This window comes from Rhineura floridana, chromosome 22, assembly GCF_030035675.1.
Source record: "Rhineura floridana isolate rRhiFlo1 chromosome 22, rRhiFlo1.hap2, whole genome shotgun sequence".
Taxonomy (NCBI): domain Eukaryota; kingdom Metazoa; phylum Chordata; class Lepidosauria; order Squamata; family Rhineuridae; genus Rhineura; species Rhineura floridana.
In genome coordinates this window covers 1,316,978-1,328,983 of record NC_084501.1, presented here as the reverse complement: position 1 = coordinate 1,328,983, position 12,006 = coordinate 1,316,978, and the positions used below count along the sequence as shown (strand labels likewise).

At 49.0% G+C, this 12,006-nt stretch overlaps 1 protein-coding gene across 4 annotated transcripts in view; it reads right to left on the bottom strand.

Annotated features, from left to right (window-relative positions):
* The window catches only part of LOC133374605 (neurexin-2-beta-like), an 85,183-nt gene that overhangs the window by 56,831 nt on the left and 16,346 nt on the right, over window positions 1–12,006 (bottom strand). For all 4 annotated transcript variants that reach the window (XM_061605677.1, XM_061605679.1, XM_061605676.1 and 1 more), the window contains exon 2: window positions 4,733–4,904. In XM_061605677.1, coding sequence (XP_061461661.1) covers window positions 4,733–4,904 — 172 coding nt within the window. The remainder of the gene's footprint in view (window positions 1–4,732; window positions 4,905–12,006) is intronic.

Sequence of the window (12,006 nt, the reverse complement as noted above, 5' to 3'; positions counted from 1 at the left end):
ATGCTTAAACATGACAATAAACTGAAAAGACCCCCATGTGCACGAGCGATTCCTAGGTCTGGTGATGTTACTCTGGCACTGCAGGCCCAGGCCACCTCTGTGGCGAGGGGTGCATATTCCCCACTTAAGATGGTGCACCAACTATACTCTTTCCTGAATAGGGATCCCTCACGTGCTGGTAACCTCACTGTAAGGTGTTCTGTGCGGGGCGTACCTCAGGAAATGCAAGTCCCACATCCCCTATTTGCATTTCCAAGACCCTCTCTCCAGTCTTGCTTCTTGAACACTCTCACGTTCTGCCAGCTTTTGTTTTCTACAGAGTCAGGTCAGGTTGCATCTTCTGGCAAGGATGGTTCATTGACACCCAGAGGCATTGCACCATGGGATTATGTCCCATTCATGGGCCTCGGTTTTTGTCATCTGTAAAATGAGGCCAATATTTGAGGGAGTTGCAGCGAGGACAAACATCCAAGACTGTATGTATTATGTGCACTTTTATGTTTTTACATATCCACTTAAAGAGTCCTCTTCAGGCATTTCTTTTGAGATTGGGAGGCAGCTGTCTGGAGTGAGGGGCCCTGCTCTACTTGTGGAGGTTCCCCTTCTTTCTTCCAAGGTTCTGAAACATCTGGGCAGCCTATGCGAGGTGGGCCCTCACCCCAGGCAGTTGCCCTCCAAGAGGTGGTAGGGCAGAGCGCACCTCCCCTCCCCCAGCGGCCTTCTCTACAGACGTTGTCTGGCTAATGAAACACCTGAAGGGGGCTTTAGGTGTCCTGTGTGGAGAAGGCTGAGTGCCAGATGTATTAATTTTGGGGGGTACTTCCAAAGAGACAGCATGTTGAAAGTTGATTCACAGTCCAAAGCACCCTGCTTAATTTTTTAAAAAATAAGGGTTAATTTAAATAATGGTTTATATATGGATCAAAAAGGATAGAAAGAAAATCTACTGTTTTTAAAAATCAACTTTCCCACATGGATCCTTTGTTTATTTTTCAAGGAAAGGTCATTTTACACATAGAAATAACCACTGAACATTTATTTACTATAAAATAGGGCCTCCTTGCCGGATTTAGTAGTCTTCTCTCCCTTAGAAGGATGCACCTCATTCACTGGTTTGATTGTTACTTGATTTTTCACAGGATGGCAAACAGATTCCTGCAGGAAGCCTCAAGTGATGGATCCTGACTGCATTCCGGAGTGGGGATTCTGCAACTAAACTGCCGGTTCTCAAAGCCTTGACTTCCTTGGCAAGTTCTTCATCCCAAGATGTCGACCCCGGATCGAACTCCCTCCCTCCCTCTTGAACCCCATTTGTAATTACAAACTCAAAAATCTGGCATTCTCCTACCCCCAGCTCCCTTTTTAGATAATCGGAAGGACCTTGCAGCGAAGATCTTGCACTCCGCACACAAACAGCTATTTATTTTAAAAAACAAATAAATTATTTTCAGCTGAGCTTGTTTGAATTTTTTAGAAATAGGGTACCTTTTTCATGTAAAACCCGTTCAGTTCATCACAATGCTAACAAGAGACTAGAATTGTAAAGCATTTGGTACACTGGAAAAACGTGCCATAAAAATGAGAAAACCAGAATAAAGAGTCTTCTATATTTAATTGGGGGGGGAAGAATAGCATAGCCCACCACTCCAGAGCCCACTGATGCCCAGTGGCTGCCACTACTGCTTTTCTTCCAAATGATGGGAAGGGATCTGTGGCACTCTGCAATGTAATGAAGGGTGTGTCCACTTATACTTTGGGGCTGCTCCATCCATAGGGCACATATCTTGGGGCAGGGGAGACAGAGCGAGAGTGAGCAAGAAAGTCTCACTTCCACTCTCTGAAGGCACAAAGTGGGATCCCTCCTCCTCCTCTCTTAAAGGGCTTCCAAGGATGAGACTGTGGGTTGTCTCTCTCTGGTGGGGGCAGTGCAAGCCTTCAGGGGCCTTGGCTGGGTTTTTGAATGGTCACGCCTGCTTGGAATGTCAGCTTGTCAGTCAAGAGAGAACACTGGCACAGATGGATAAACGTGTGCATCTTGTGAGCACTTGCACCTCTCACTTGGTCTTGCAGACTGGCCCACAAATGCTGCAATCCTCTGGGCAAAACAAAGAATTCTGTTGGGCTCAAAAGTCTGTACAGTTTCACCTCATTGGCTCTCCATCCACTTTGCCACTTCTAAGGGCTGATTTGCATGGTGCATTCTCATATCCATGGGTCCAGATTCATGAATGATGATACATATGTTTTGCAACACAAGAACCCTGTGTGCACTTTCCTTTTCAGAGCAACCTGGTCTTCTGAGCCCGGTTAAAAAAATGCATGATGGCCACTTTGAAACACACCCTTGCGGAATATACTCCATGTGGCAAGTGAGCACCTCTCAGAGTTTCACAAAGAAATGGCGAAAACAATGTCTGGAACTGCAAGGGAACTGAGCCACTTTGCACAATCAGCATGCCACTCCGTGACCCTCAGTGTGGTTCCATTGCGTGACCTCAAGGCTGCATCAGCACCTGGCCAAAGGTGACCTCTATGCCAGAAAAGTCACCCCAGGGTGGGAAGCCAACGCAGCTTCTTCACAAGGGATGTTGCAGAAGGTTGCCCAGAAGGAAATGAGGTCCATATATGAAATGGGTCTTGCGTGAAGAGCTGCGATCCGCAAATAGCCCGACTGCAGCTTGTCCCAGCATGCCTGTGGAACTTGAGAGGGGCGCTGACACAGGCGTCCAAGTTGTACAGTTTTGAGGGTGTTAAAGTGAAGGACCAAGAATGTGCCCCAGAAGAGCTCTGTGGCTACCTGCCCAGCAGGCGGATCAGCCCCGTACCCCTGGACAGTGCTTGTGCGCAGCACCTGTGTGGTTCTGTGCACATACAGGCTGTGGCAGCGGCTCCTGGATAGCAGGCTCTGCTCTGCTCTGCTCTGCGCAGTGCCGGGCATCAAAGAGACTGCACAATAAGGCCAGCGGGAGGGCAGGCGAGGGAGGGGGACTTTGGGAGGGGGAGATGGATCAAAGTGACTGGCTAATCCTGGGCGGGAAAGAGCTCCCCCTGCGCTGCCTGCCTGCGGCACTAATGACATTGATTAGGTTTCCCTCCCCCCTTCCAACCCCCTTTGAAGGTTCCTTCTGGCTGGCTCCTGGTGGTCGTGGGGGAGAAGCCAATGCGCTTGTGTGTGATTCAGCCACCAAATGGAGATGGGAGAAAGCTGATCTCGGAAGAAAGAAGGCCCTTCCAGGCTGGTTGCATCACCAGGCACAAATGCAGCCACAAATCCCCCAGCTCTACCTTGTCCCCCAGGACCTCCTCCCCCAGAGACCCCCGCCCTGGCTCAGTGGAAGTCGGAACCCGCCTGTATCTCTGATCACGCTCCAAGAGCCAGCCTGGAGGCAGGGTGGAGGGTGCCCGGCTGCTGTGACTGGCCATCTGTCTTGCCTTGGCCTCCTATGGGGCAGAGCTGACTGGACAGGGAATGAGCTGGCGACGGCTCCAACTGTCTGCCCTGCCCCTTGCATGCCGCCCCTCGCCCCTCCACTATCGGTTCTCACCCCCCTCCCCTCATGTCCTCTTTCATTTCCTGGCATCTCCATCGTGTGCAAGGACCCAGACCTTTTCTGCAATTGCCAACCTTTTCAAAGAATAAAGGTGATTAGAATGAGATACGCTTAAAGCACTTCTCCCACTGAAAAGGGCTGCAAAAATTATTTGATAGTGGAAAAATGCCAGCGGCTGCCAGAATGTCAAGGACTCACATCGTCTTTGGGGACCTGGGTGGGTGGGGGTGAGTTGGAAAGAGGATTTTTTTTGTTAAAAAAAGAAGGGAAAATTATGGACAGGATCTAGTTTCAAATCCTTGTTCAACTCTAGACACTCAAGGGAAGTCACCCTTCCTCCTGGCCTCAGATCCTCACCTGCAAAATGGGAATGAGTGCCCCCCCCCCGGCCGGGCTCCTGGCTGAAAGCCCATCGCATGCTGTGTGGCGCTTGCCGCAGGGATTGCCCAAAGGAGGCCGGCTGGCGGGCTCTGGGACAGACCCAGGCAGAGCAATGGGCACCACCCATCTCTTGGCCTGGTGAGATGGGGCTGCAGAGCGCAACTCTCCTCAAGCTGCTCTTTCTGCCTTGACATTTGTGGCTTTCTGCTTGTCTTTTAATAAACAAGCAACCATATAAAGGATTTTACTGAGATTTTGAATATATCCCCTCCTGGCGCAAAGCTATTTGGTCCTGCAGCGACCCAGCCATTTCCTGGCCACCTCTGTGGACTGCTACCTCCATTCATCCTGAGAGAAACTAGGGGCTGGATTTTCACTTAAGGTGTGGGCAGTCCTGGGTTCAAATCCCACTCAAGTCCTGCTTGCTGGGGAAAATGAAGCCTGTGCCACGGGGCCATCTTTGAAGTCCCTGGCAGCATCTCCAATTCAGCTGATCAAGAAGTGGGGGATGAGGGGCCTCCTGGACAGGCACTGCTGAGCCACTTGGGCAAACAGCTTCCTTGGTACCCCAAGTTTCCTGAGCCTTCCTGTTTTCTTCCTGGGACCAGAGACTTCCTCCAGTAACCTTTATACAGGCTGCTTAAAACGACCAACGACACACACACCCCGACAAGAGGCTGCCAAGACAGCCGGGCAGCCCCGCTGGGTGGAAGCGATCAGAGGGCCAGGCAGTTCCGACCCCCGTGGCATGGGGGGAGACAGCACGAGGGCTACGGCAGACATTGCCTCCCAGTCCCTACCTGCCGGGTATCGCTCATTGATAGGCCAATTGTCCACCTGCAGCGTTGCGTTGCCACCGCTCCGGGTGAAGCGCACGACGTGGTACTTGCCATCGTTCACCATGGCGTTGCTCTCCTCAATGGTGATGTCATCCGTGCCCACGTTGAAAATGACCCCAACTGTTCCCTGGTCCTGCAGAAAGCAAGAGAGAAGGAAGAGGAGGCAGGGAGGAGAAAGGAAGTGGGGAGGTCAGTGGGGAGACCAGAGGGGGAAATTCTAGGAGAGGCTGGGGGCCGGGCCCAGTTCCAGCAGGCCTTCGTCCTGCAACGCCAGCAACCCGAGAGACTCGAGCTTGCATGGGCCGTGATGATTAGCGAGCACCTGGCCTGCTGGACCCGACTCCAGCCATTTTTAAAAGGACAAAACTCCTGAGACATATGAAGCCTGCAAAGGAAGAGCTATGCATGAAACAGCTGACAGCCATTTCTCCTGTGTCTTGCCTTAGCATCTTCCATGGTTAGCAGGCTGTTCCGTTGGCAGGAGCCAGACAATTCCTGCTGAGAAAGAGAAGCCTGTCTCTTTTCTTTCCTACTGAGTCTGCAATGGACGTGTTAATAACCACCATTACCCGGAGGAGGTAACAGTGGCCTGTTCCGCTGGTGGGGGTGGTGGGGCCGATGTGAACTGGTCTGGTTGCCCACATGAGAAGTCTGAAGTTTAAAAGGGTAATTAGACCAGCTTGGGTGCACTTGTGAAATGCAGCCTGTGCTTTTTGGAGGCTGACTACCCACTTCAATGCTCTTTGGAGGCCTGCCACAAAGTGCCCCCTCCCTCTGCAGTGAGGTGTGTAAGAGAGGGACTTTTTGGTGATGGCTCCCCATTTGTGGAATGTCCTCCCCAGCGACATCTCCCTGGAACCAATGCTGTCTTTTTGAAACAAGCTGAGATGTGAAGGCCTGGAAAACAAACAGAAAAAATTGCAAGGGGGGAATGCAAGGGTTTGTTTTTTTTTGCAAAGCCTCTTTTTGTTTTGTTTTTTTCTTGAAAAATTGGGGGAAATGGAAAAAAACAAACGGGGGGGAAATTCCCCCCAATTTCCTCTGTTTTTTTTCTGGGCCTTCACATTTCTAGGCACAAGAAATACCATTTCTTTTCCCCATGTCTTTAATCTATTACAGAAATATTGTAAGAACATAAGAACAAACGAAGAGCCTGCTGGGTCAGGCCGAAGGAGGCATCCTGTCCTCCCAGTGGCCAACCAGATGCCCATTCTGGGAAGCTGACAAGCAGGACCCGAGTGTGAAGAGCAGTTTCCGGCAACTGGCATTTGGAAGCCTATGGAAGCAGAGCATAGCCATCGTGGCTGGTAGCTTGTTCCTCTGAGAATTTGTCTAATCCTCTTTCAAAGCCATCCAGGTTGGTGACCATCTCTCTCTCTTAGGAGTGCAAATGCCATAGTTAACTATGCATCGTGTGAAGAAGGACTTTCTTTTGTCTGTACAGTCAGCTTTATTGGGCGTCCCCGAGTTCCAGTGTTATGAGAGAGGGAGAAAAACTTTTCTCTGTCCACTTTCTCCATTCTGTGCATAATTGTATACACTTCTATCATGTCACCTCTCTGACTTGTCTTTTCTGTACATTAAAAAACACCCCAAATGCTGCAACCTTTCCATATAGGAGAGTCACTCAACCTGCGATCATTCTGGTTGCCCTTTTCTGAACCTTTTCCAGCTCTACAATAGCCTTTTCGAGGTGAGGTGACCAGAACTGTACACAATATTCCATGGGTGGTCACATCACAGATTCGTACAACAGCATTATGATATCAGCAGTTTTATTTTCCTTTCCTAATGATCCCTAGCATGGAATTTGCCTTTTTCACAGCTGATGCACACTGGGTTGATGTCTTCATCGAGCTAATCACTACCATCTCAAGGTCTCTTTCCTGGTCAGTCACCGCCGGTTCAGAACCCATGACCATATATGCGAAATTAAGATTTTTTGCTCTAATATGCATAACTGTAACTTCTTTACATTGATTTGCATCTGCCATTTTACTGCCCGTTCACTCAGGTTGGAGAGGACCTTTTGGAGCTCTTCACAATCCCTTTTTGTTTTAACAACTCTAAGCAACTTAGTATCATCATTAAACTTGGCCACCTCACTGCTCACCCCAACTCTAGATCGTTTATGAACAAGATATATAAAAATTAAAAAGCACAGGAGATCCCAATACTGATCCTTGGGGGACTCCACTTTCTACATTGCTCCTTTGGGAGAACTGTCCATTTAGTCCTACTCTCTGCTTCCTATTTCCTGCTAGTTCCTCATCCACAAAGGACCTCTCCTGATTCCATGACTGCTAAGCTTCCTCAGAAGTCTTTGGTGAGGTACCTTGATGAAAGCTTTTTGAAAGTCCAAGTACATTATGTCAACTGGATCACCTCTATCTATATGCTTTTGGATACACTCAGAGAACTCTATTAAGTTAGTGAGGCAGGTCTTTCCCTTACACAAACCATGCTGGTTCTGTTTCAGCAAGGCTTGCTCTTCTATATGCTTGGTTATTTTATCTTTGATGCTATTTTCTACCAGTTTTCCCAGGATAACCGGTACTGACATTTTCAATTACTGCTTTTTAAAATCTTGCTTTTTTATTTTTTTTTAATTTTTATTTATGCAAAAGAAAGAAGATACAAAGATACATACAAAATAGGACATATAAAAATTAAGAAATAAGGAAATTGTCAACTTGTGTATAAAAATAAAAAACTTATTAATAAACAGTAATACTGTATGGTCCTACGAGGTATTTCTGTCATAGTATGTTCACATTGTACTAAGACACTAAAACACAGTGAGGCTCCTCTTTGGCTGAGGAAGCAACGGACTTCTTCTACAAGATTAAAAAAAGACTTTCTAGCTGGATATACAGTTACTCTTATTGTTGTGCCTGTAAACAATGGCAGTTTGGCCATTAAGGTAAATACCTCATTTTCTCTAGCCATTCTTTTATTATTCGGTGTGTGTGTGTGTTGGGGGGGGTGTACGTAAAAAATTATGCTGTAAGCCACCCTGGGAATGTTTTTACACCGAAGTGGAGGAAATAAATTGATTAAAAACCAACAAAAGATTCTTGCCCTGATTGGCAGCCAACAGAGAGATAACAAATCAGCTTGCGGGCCAAAGTAGATGGGATGTTTGTCATGTGTTGACAAAATAAAAATAGCTGTTGTTTGGGGGGGGAGGGAGATACTGGATCAGGTAGACCATGGGGTTGACAGATTTTTTTAAAGCACTGGCTCCTGCCATGGTCCCAACTGGAAACCCCCCCCCCCAGTGCCTGCTATTTGCAAAGGGAGGAAAACTCCCAGTAGCACTACTAGGAGCTTTCCACCCATTGCAAATATCTGGTGGGGGTGAATCCCACTGGGACTACAGGGCCCCTCTTCCAATTGGGACTGCAATGGCATGAGGATCCCCCGCCCCCAGTCCCAATTCCCTCCCCCACAATGCTGTCTAGTTTGCCTCTAAGCAATCCCTTCTTTTGTTTCATTTTGCTGATGCAACGATTTTGATGTTCTCCCTTCATAAAAAGTATTTGCTTTTGCCACGCATGGCATTACAGCTCCCAGGAACGCCGCTGCCCACACTGCTGCCTTCGTGCCCCCTTGAGCCCAGGATGCTGCATTACACGAAGTGAGGAAACCTCTCCACCTGCTCTGGCAGCAGCTCTCCAGGATCTCGAGCAGAGCAGACTGGAGGAAAAGTGGTCCCAGGCTATGGTCTGAAGGCACATGAGGCCAGCAGATCTGGTCAGTGCCTGGATGGGAGACCTCCTGGGAACAACACGTAAGCCGCCTTGGGTTCATATCACGAAAAGAAAGGCGGGGTAGGAATGTAATAAATAAATAAAAGCCAGGGATCTTCTGGAAGTGCTCTCCACAAAGCTACGGCCTATTTCCCAAAGGACCCCACAGCAGAGAAGCCGCCCTGAATTTATGGCGGGATGCCTGGATGGAGCGTTTCCTCTCGAGAGTCCTCCAGAACCTGCACGTGGTGGTGGGCCGCCTTTTCTGAGCCGAGGGCCATATTCCCTCCCTTTGGGGTAAGTGGTGAGGTGGGTGGTGCCAAAGGCTCCTTTCCTATTCCCTTCGCTCCCCTCCCCCCATACAGGTCCATTCATGGAAGCTCACAAACATGTACACGTGCCCAAGCACCCCCTCCCCTACATGCAGTCCATTCACTCTCCCTCTCTCCTTGGGACTGTGGGACCCCAGAGAAAGAGGCGAGGGCACTGACCTCAGGCCTACTTTCGGCAGGGACCAGTGATCATCATACAGCCAAAAGCATCTCCGCTGAGCCAAGGGCTGGCAGAGCCCCGTGCGACCGGCGGGCTGCTGGGTGCTTGGGAAGCACTGGCGGGTAGGGCTTGGCGGAATGTGGGAGGTCCTGCTTGGGGGTTGTGGACCAAAGGAGGATTAAAGAGGGCAGCTCCTGCAGGTGTTTCTGCCCCTGGGAAGGGGAGGCAGCCTTGCTCCAGAGGATCCAACAGCAGCAGGCGCACACCACCCCCTCCTCCACGCCAGCCACTGGTCTCCATGTCCCTTTCAGTGCAGGATATCCCAGGACTCCCTCTTTCAGCTTCCCAAATTTGGCCCCTCTTCCTCGCCCTTTCCTGCTCTTACCAGCATTCTTGCTGTGGCTCAGAGTAATCATCGCTCCCTTAATCCAGTTCCTGGTGCAGCCTCCGATTGACAGTGCACTGCCTAATCTCGTTTGCCTCATCAATAAGCTAACGATCAGGGCTGCTTAATTTCATTTGCAGCAGAGCGGTAATTAATCCAGTTCTGCAGGCACCACGCTGGAAAGAAGAAGGGCTGCAGGGCAAAAGGCAACCTGCTCGAGGTTGGGCTGCAGGTGGAAAGGCGGGTGTGCACAGGTGTGCTCACCTGAGGGTCAGCTTCACCTCTTCCTCTCCTGCAGTTGCAAGCCATTTCCTACATGCCAGGGAGACATTTTCCACTCAGGGCAACCAACAGCGCAATCCTATGCATGGCTACCCAGAAGAACAGTCCCATTGAGTTCAGGGGCCTTGCCCTCAACCCGAACCCTGTTCCTATTCTCTCAAGATCAATTACCCCTGCCCCCCAGTCCTCTTCCTGTAAAAGCAAAAGAGCCTAATTCTGAAACCCGAAAACGGGAGTCCAGAAGAATGTACATGTTATTTATGCAAAACAAGCTCTTTTGCATGTTTAGATAAATGCCATTCAGCAGAAAGCATGAAACTTGGATCCATTTTGGTCCAGCTGTGCGCACCCTTCCTTCCTGTGCATAATATTCAAGAGCCCCCCTCTTGGAGAGCATTTTTTTTTTGTAACAGACCATAACTCACCGTGGGCTGTTCCCTCTGAGCAAGGGTGCTTATGTGGTTATAAAGAGCTCGAGATGAATTATGGCAGCCCAGAACACACACGGCCACAATTCAAGCTGGCTGTCACCCTGAGTAACAACTGGCTCCCAGCGGAACAGCGAAGTGCCTGGAGTGGCAGGGGGGCTTCTCTCCCCAAGTGAGGCTGGGTGGGGGGTGCACACCACCAGGGCCCCTATGCTAACATGCAGCTGCCCACACAGGATATTTTTAGGAGATGCTACCTTCCTGCCACAGACCCCCGACGGTGCTTAACGTCCAGCCATTTCTACATGAAACCTGTTTCCCAAAGCCAACGCTCACCATCAGGAAATATATTATATGAAGGAATGAGCAGGGCCACTGAGCATGTGCCTTTCAGCCGGCATCCACAGATTGGCCTTCTGGGGCACAACTCCCAAATAAGACTCCAGTACTGCACTCTTTACAAGAAATCTTAGCTGATTAATTCTTATAATGATGCATTTATCAATTAAACGGGCACAAATCTCTGTAAGAATAATAGTTCTGAAGATAAAGTGTGCATTCTCTGTTTTCAGATGACACCCACCACATCACATGAGTGCGTCATTTTAAATGTACGGAAAACATTCAGGCTTTGTAAGAAGGGGTGTTCCAGCTGTGTGCAACAAACAGGGGCAGGGGTATAGTTGTCTGGTGTCTCAGGGGGTCTCAGTCCCCTTACTTTTTTGGGAGCAGGGTACCTGCAGGGTCCCTTTGTCTCCAGCATCCTATGAGCCAATTAGCATGAAAGGGGAGTGTGTTAGCCACTGAGAAGAGTCTTCTAACATGCTTCCTTGTGCTTTCCTGCTGACTGCAGCCTATCAGAGCGAAAGAAGGTGAATCCACCACTAAGAAGACTCTTCTCAGTAGCTAACAATCTCCCTTTTCATGCTTATTGGCTCCTAGGGACATCTGTTGTTGAGGGAGAAGACATTAACAAGGATTTCATTCTCAACCCCACAGCAAAAAAAGGGGGGAAGGTGTGTGGCTGTGACTGTCATGAAGGGACCCTGCACTTCTGAATTTGCCACTACACTACTCAACAGGGGAACTTCTCTTCTAAGATGGCACTAGCCACCTGCATTTTTTGTGAGCAGCCGTATTAAAAATAATATAAAACATTTCAAACCTGTTGCCCAATTAATCAGGGGCATCTTTTACAACAAATTAATCTAACCAATTTTGTTTCATAGAAATTAACCAGAAATATTCCTGAAAGAATCTGGAACAACACACTAGTTATTTCCTTAACAAACCAGGTCTCCCCCACCCGCAACCTTACATCCTACCTTGGAGGGGTGTACTTTTTCCTCTCCCTGACTCACCACCCAGGATATCCTAGCAGATACAAAGCATTCAAAGGGATGTTTTTATTGGATTAATTTGGGTCGGCAGAGCAGTGTGCAATCTTTCTGAGTTCACAGAACTTCTTGTCATACAGAACACAGTTCCACAGCCAGCATAATAAGAGGCATTATTATGAGCATCAACACAGCAGCCACTGTCTACCTAAAAGTGCATTTCTTTAGAGCTGCTGCTGGGACGTGGGGAAAAGGGTGGGGGCTTTATTAAGGGCTTATTATGCTAAGCAGTGATTAATACCATGTGGTGGGAGCGGCTGGCTGGCTGTGTGTGCTCATGCTGCTTATTAGAACCATGCATGTAATTATTGCATTAAACCCGGATTATTAGAGCGCTGGGGCATGCGTGCCTCCCCCCCCCACAGTTCAAAGAGGAGAATGCTAGAGAGCCACACCTGGAGAAGTTAGCAATGTGCATCAGCAGTCAACACAGACAGATCCATGTGCTGGCATACTGAATCAACTACTTGTAGAACCAGCTTCGTTGCAGGGCTCCTGA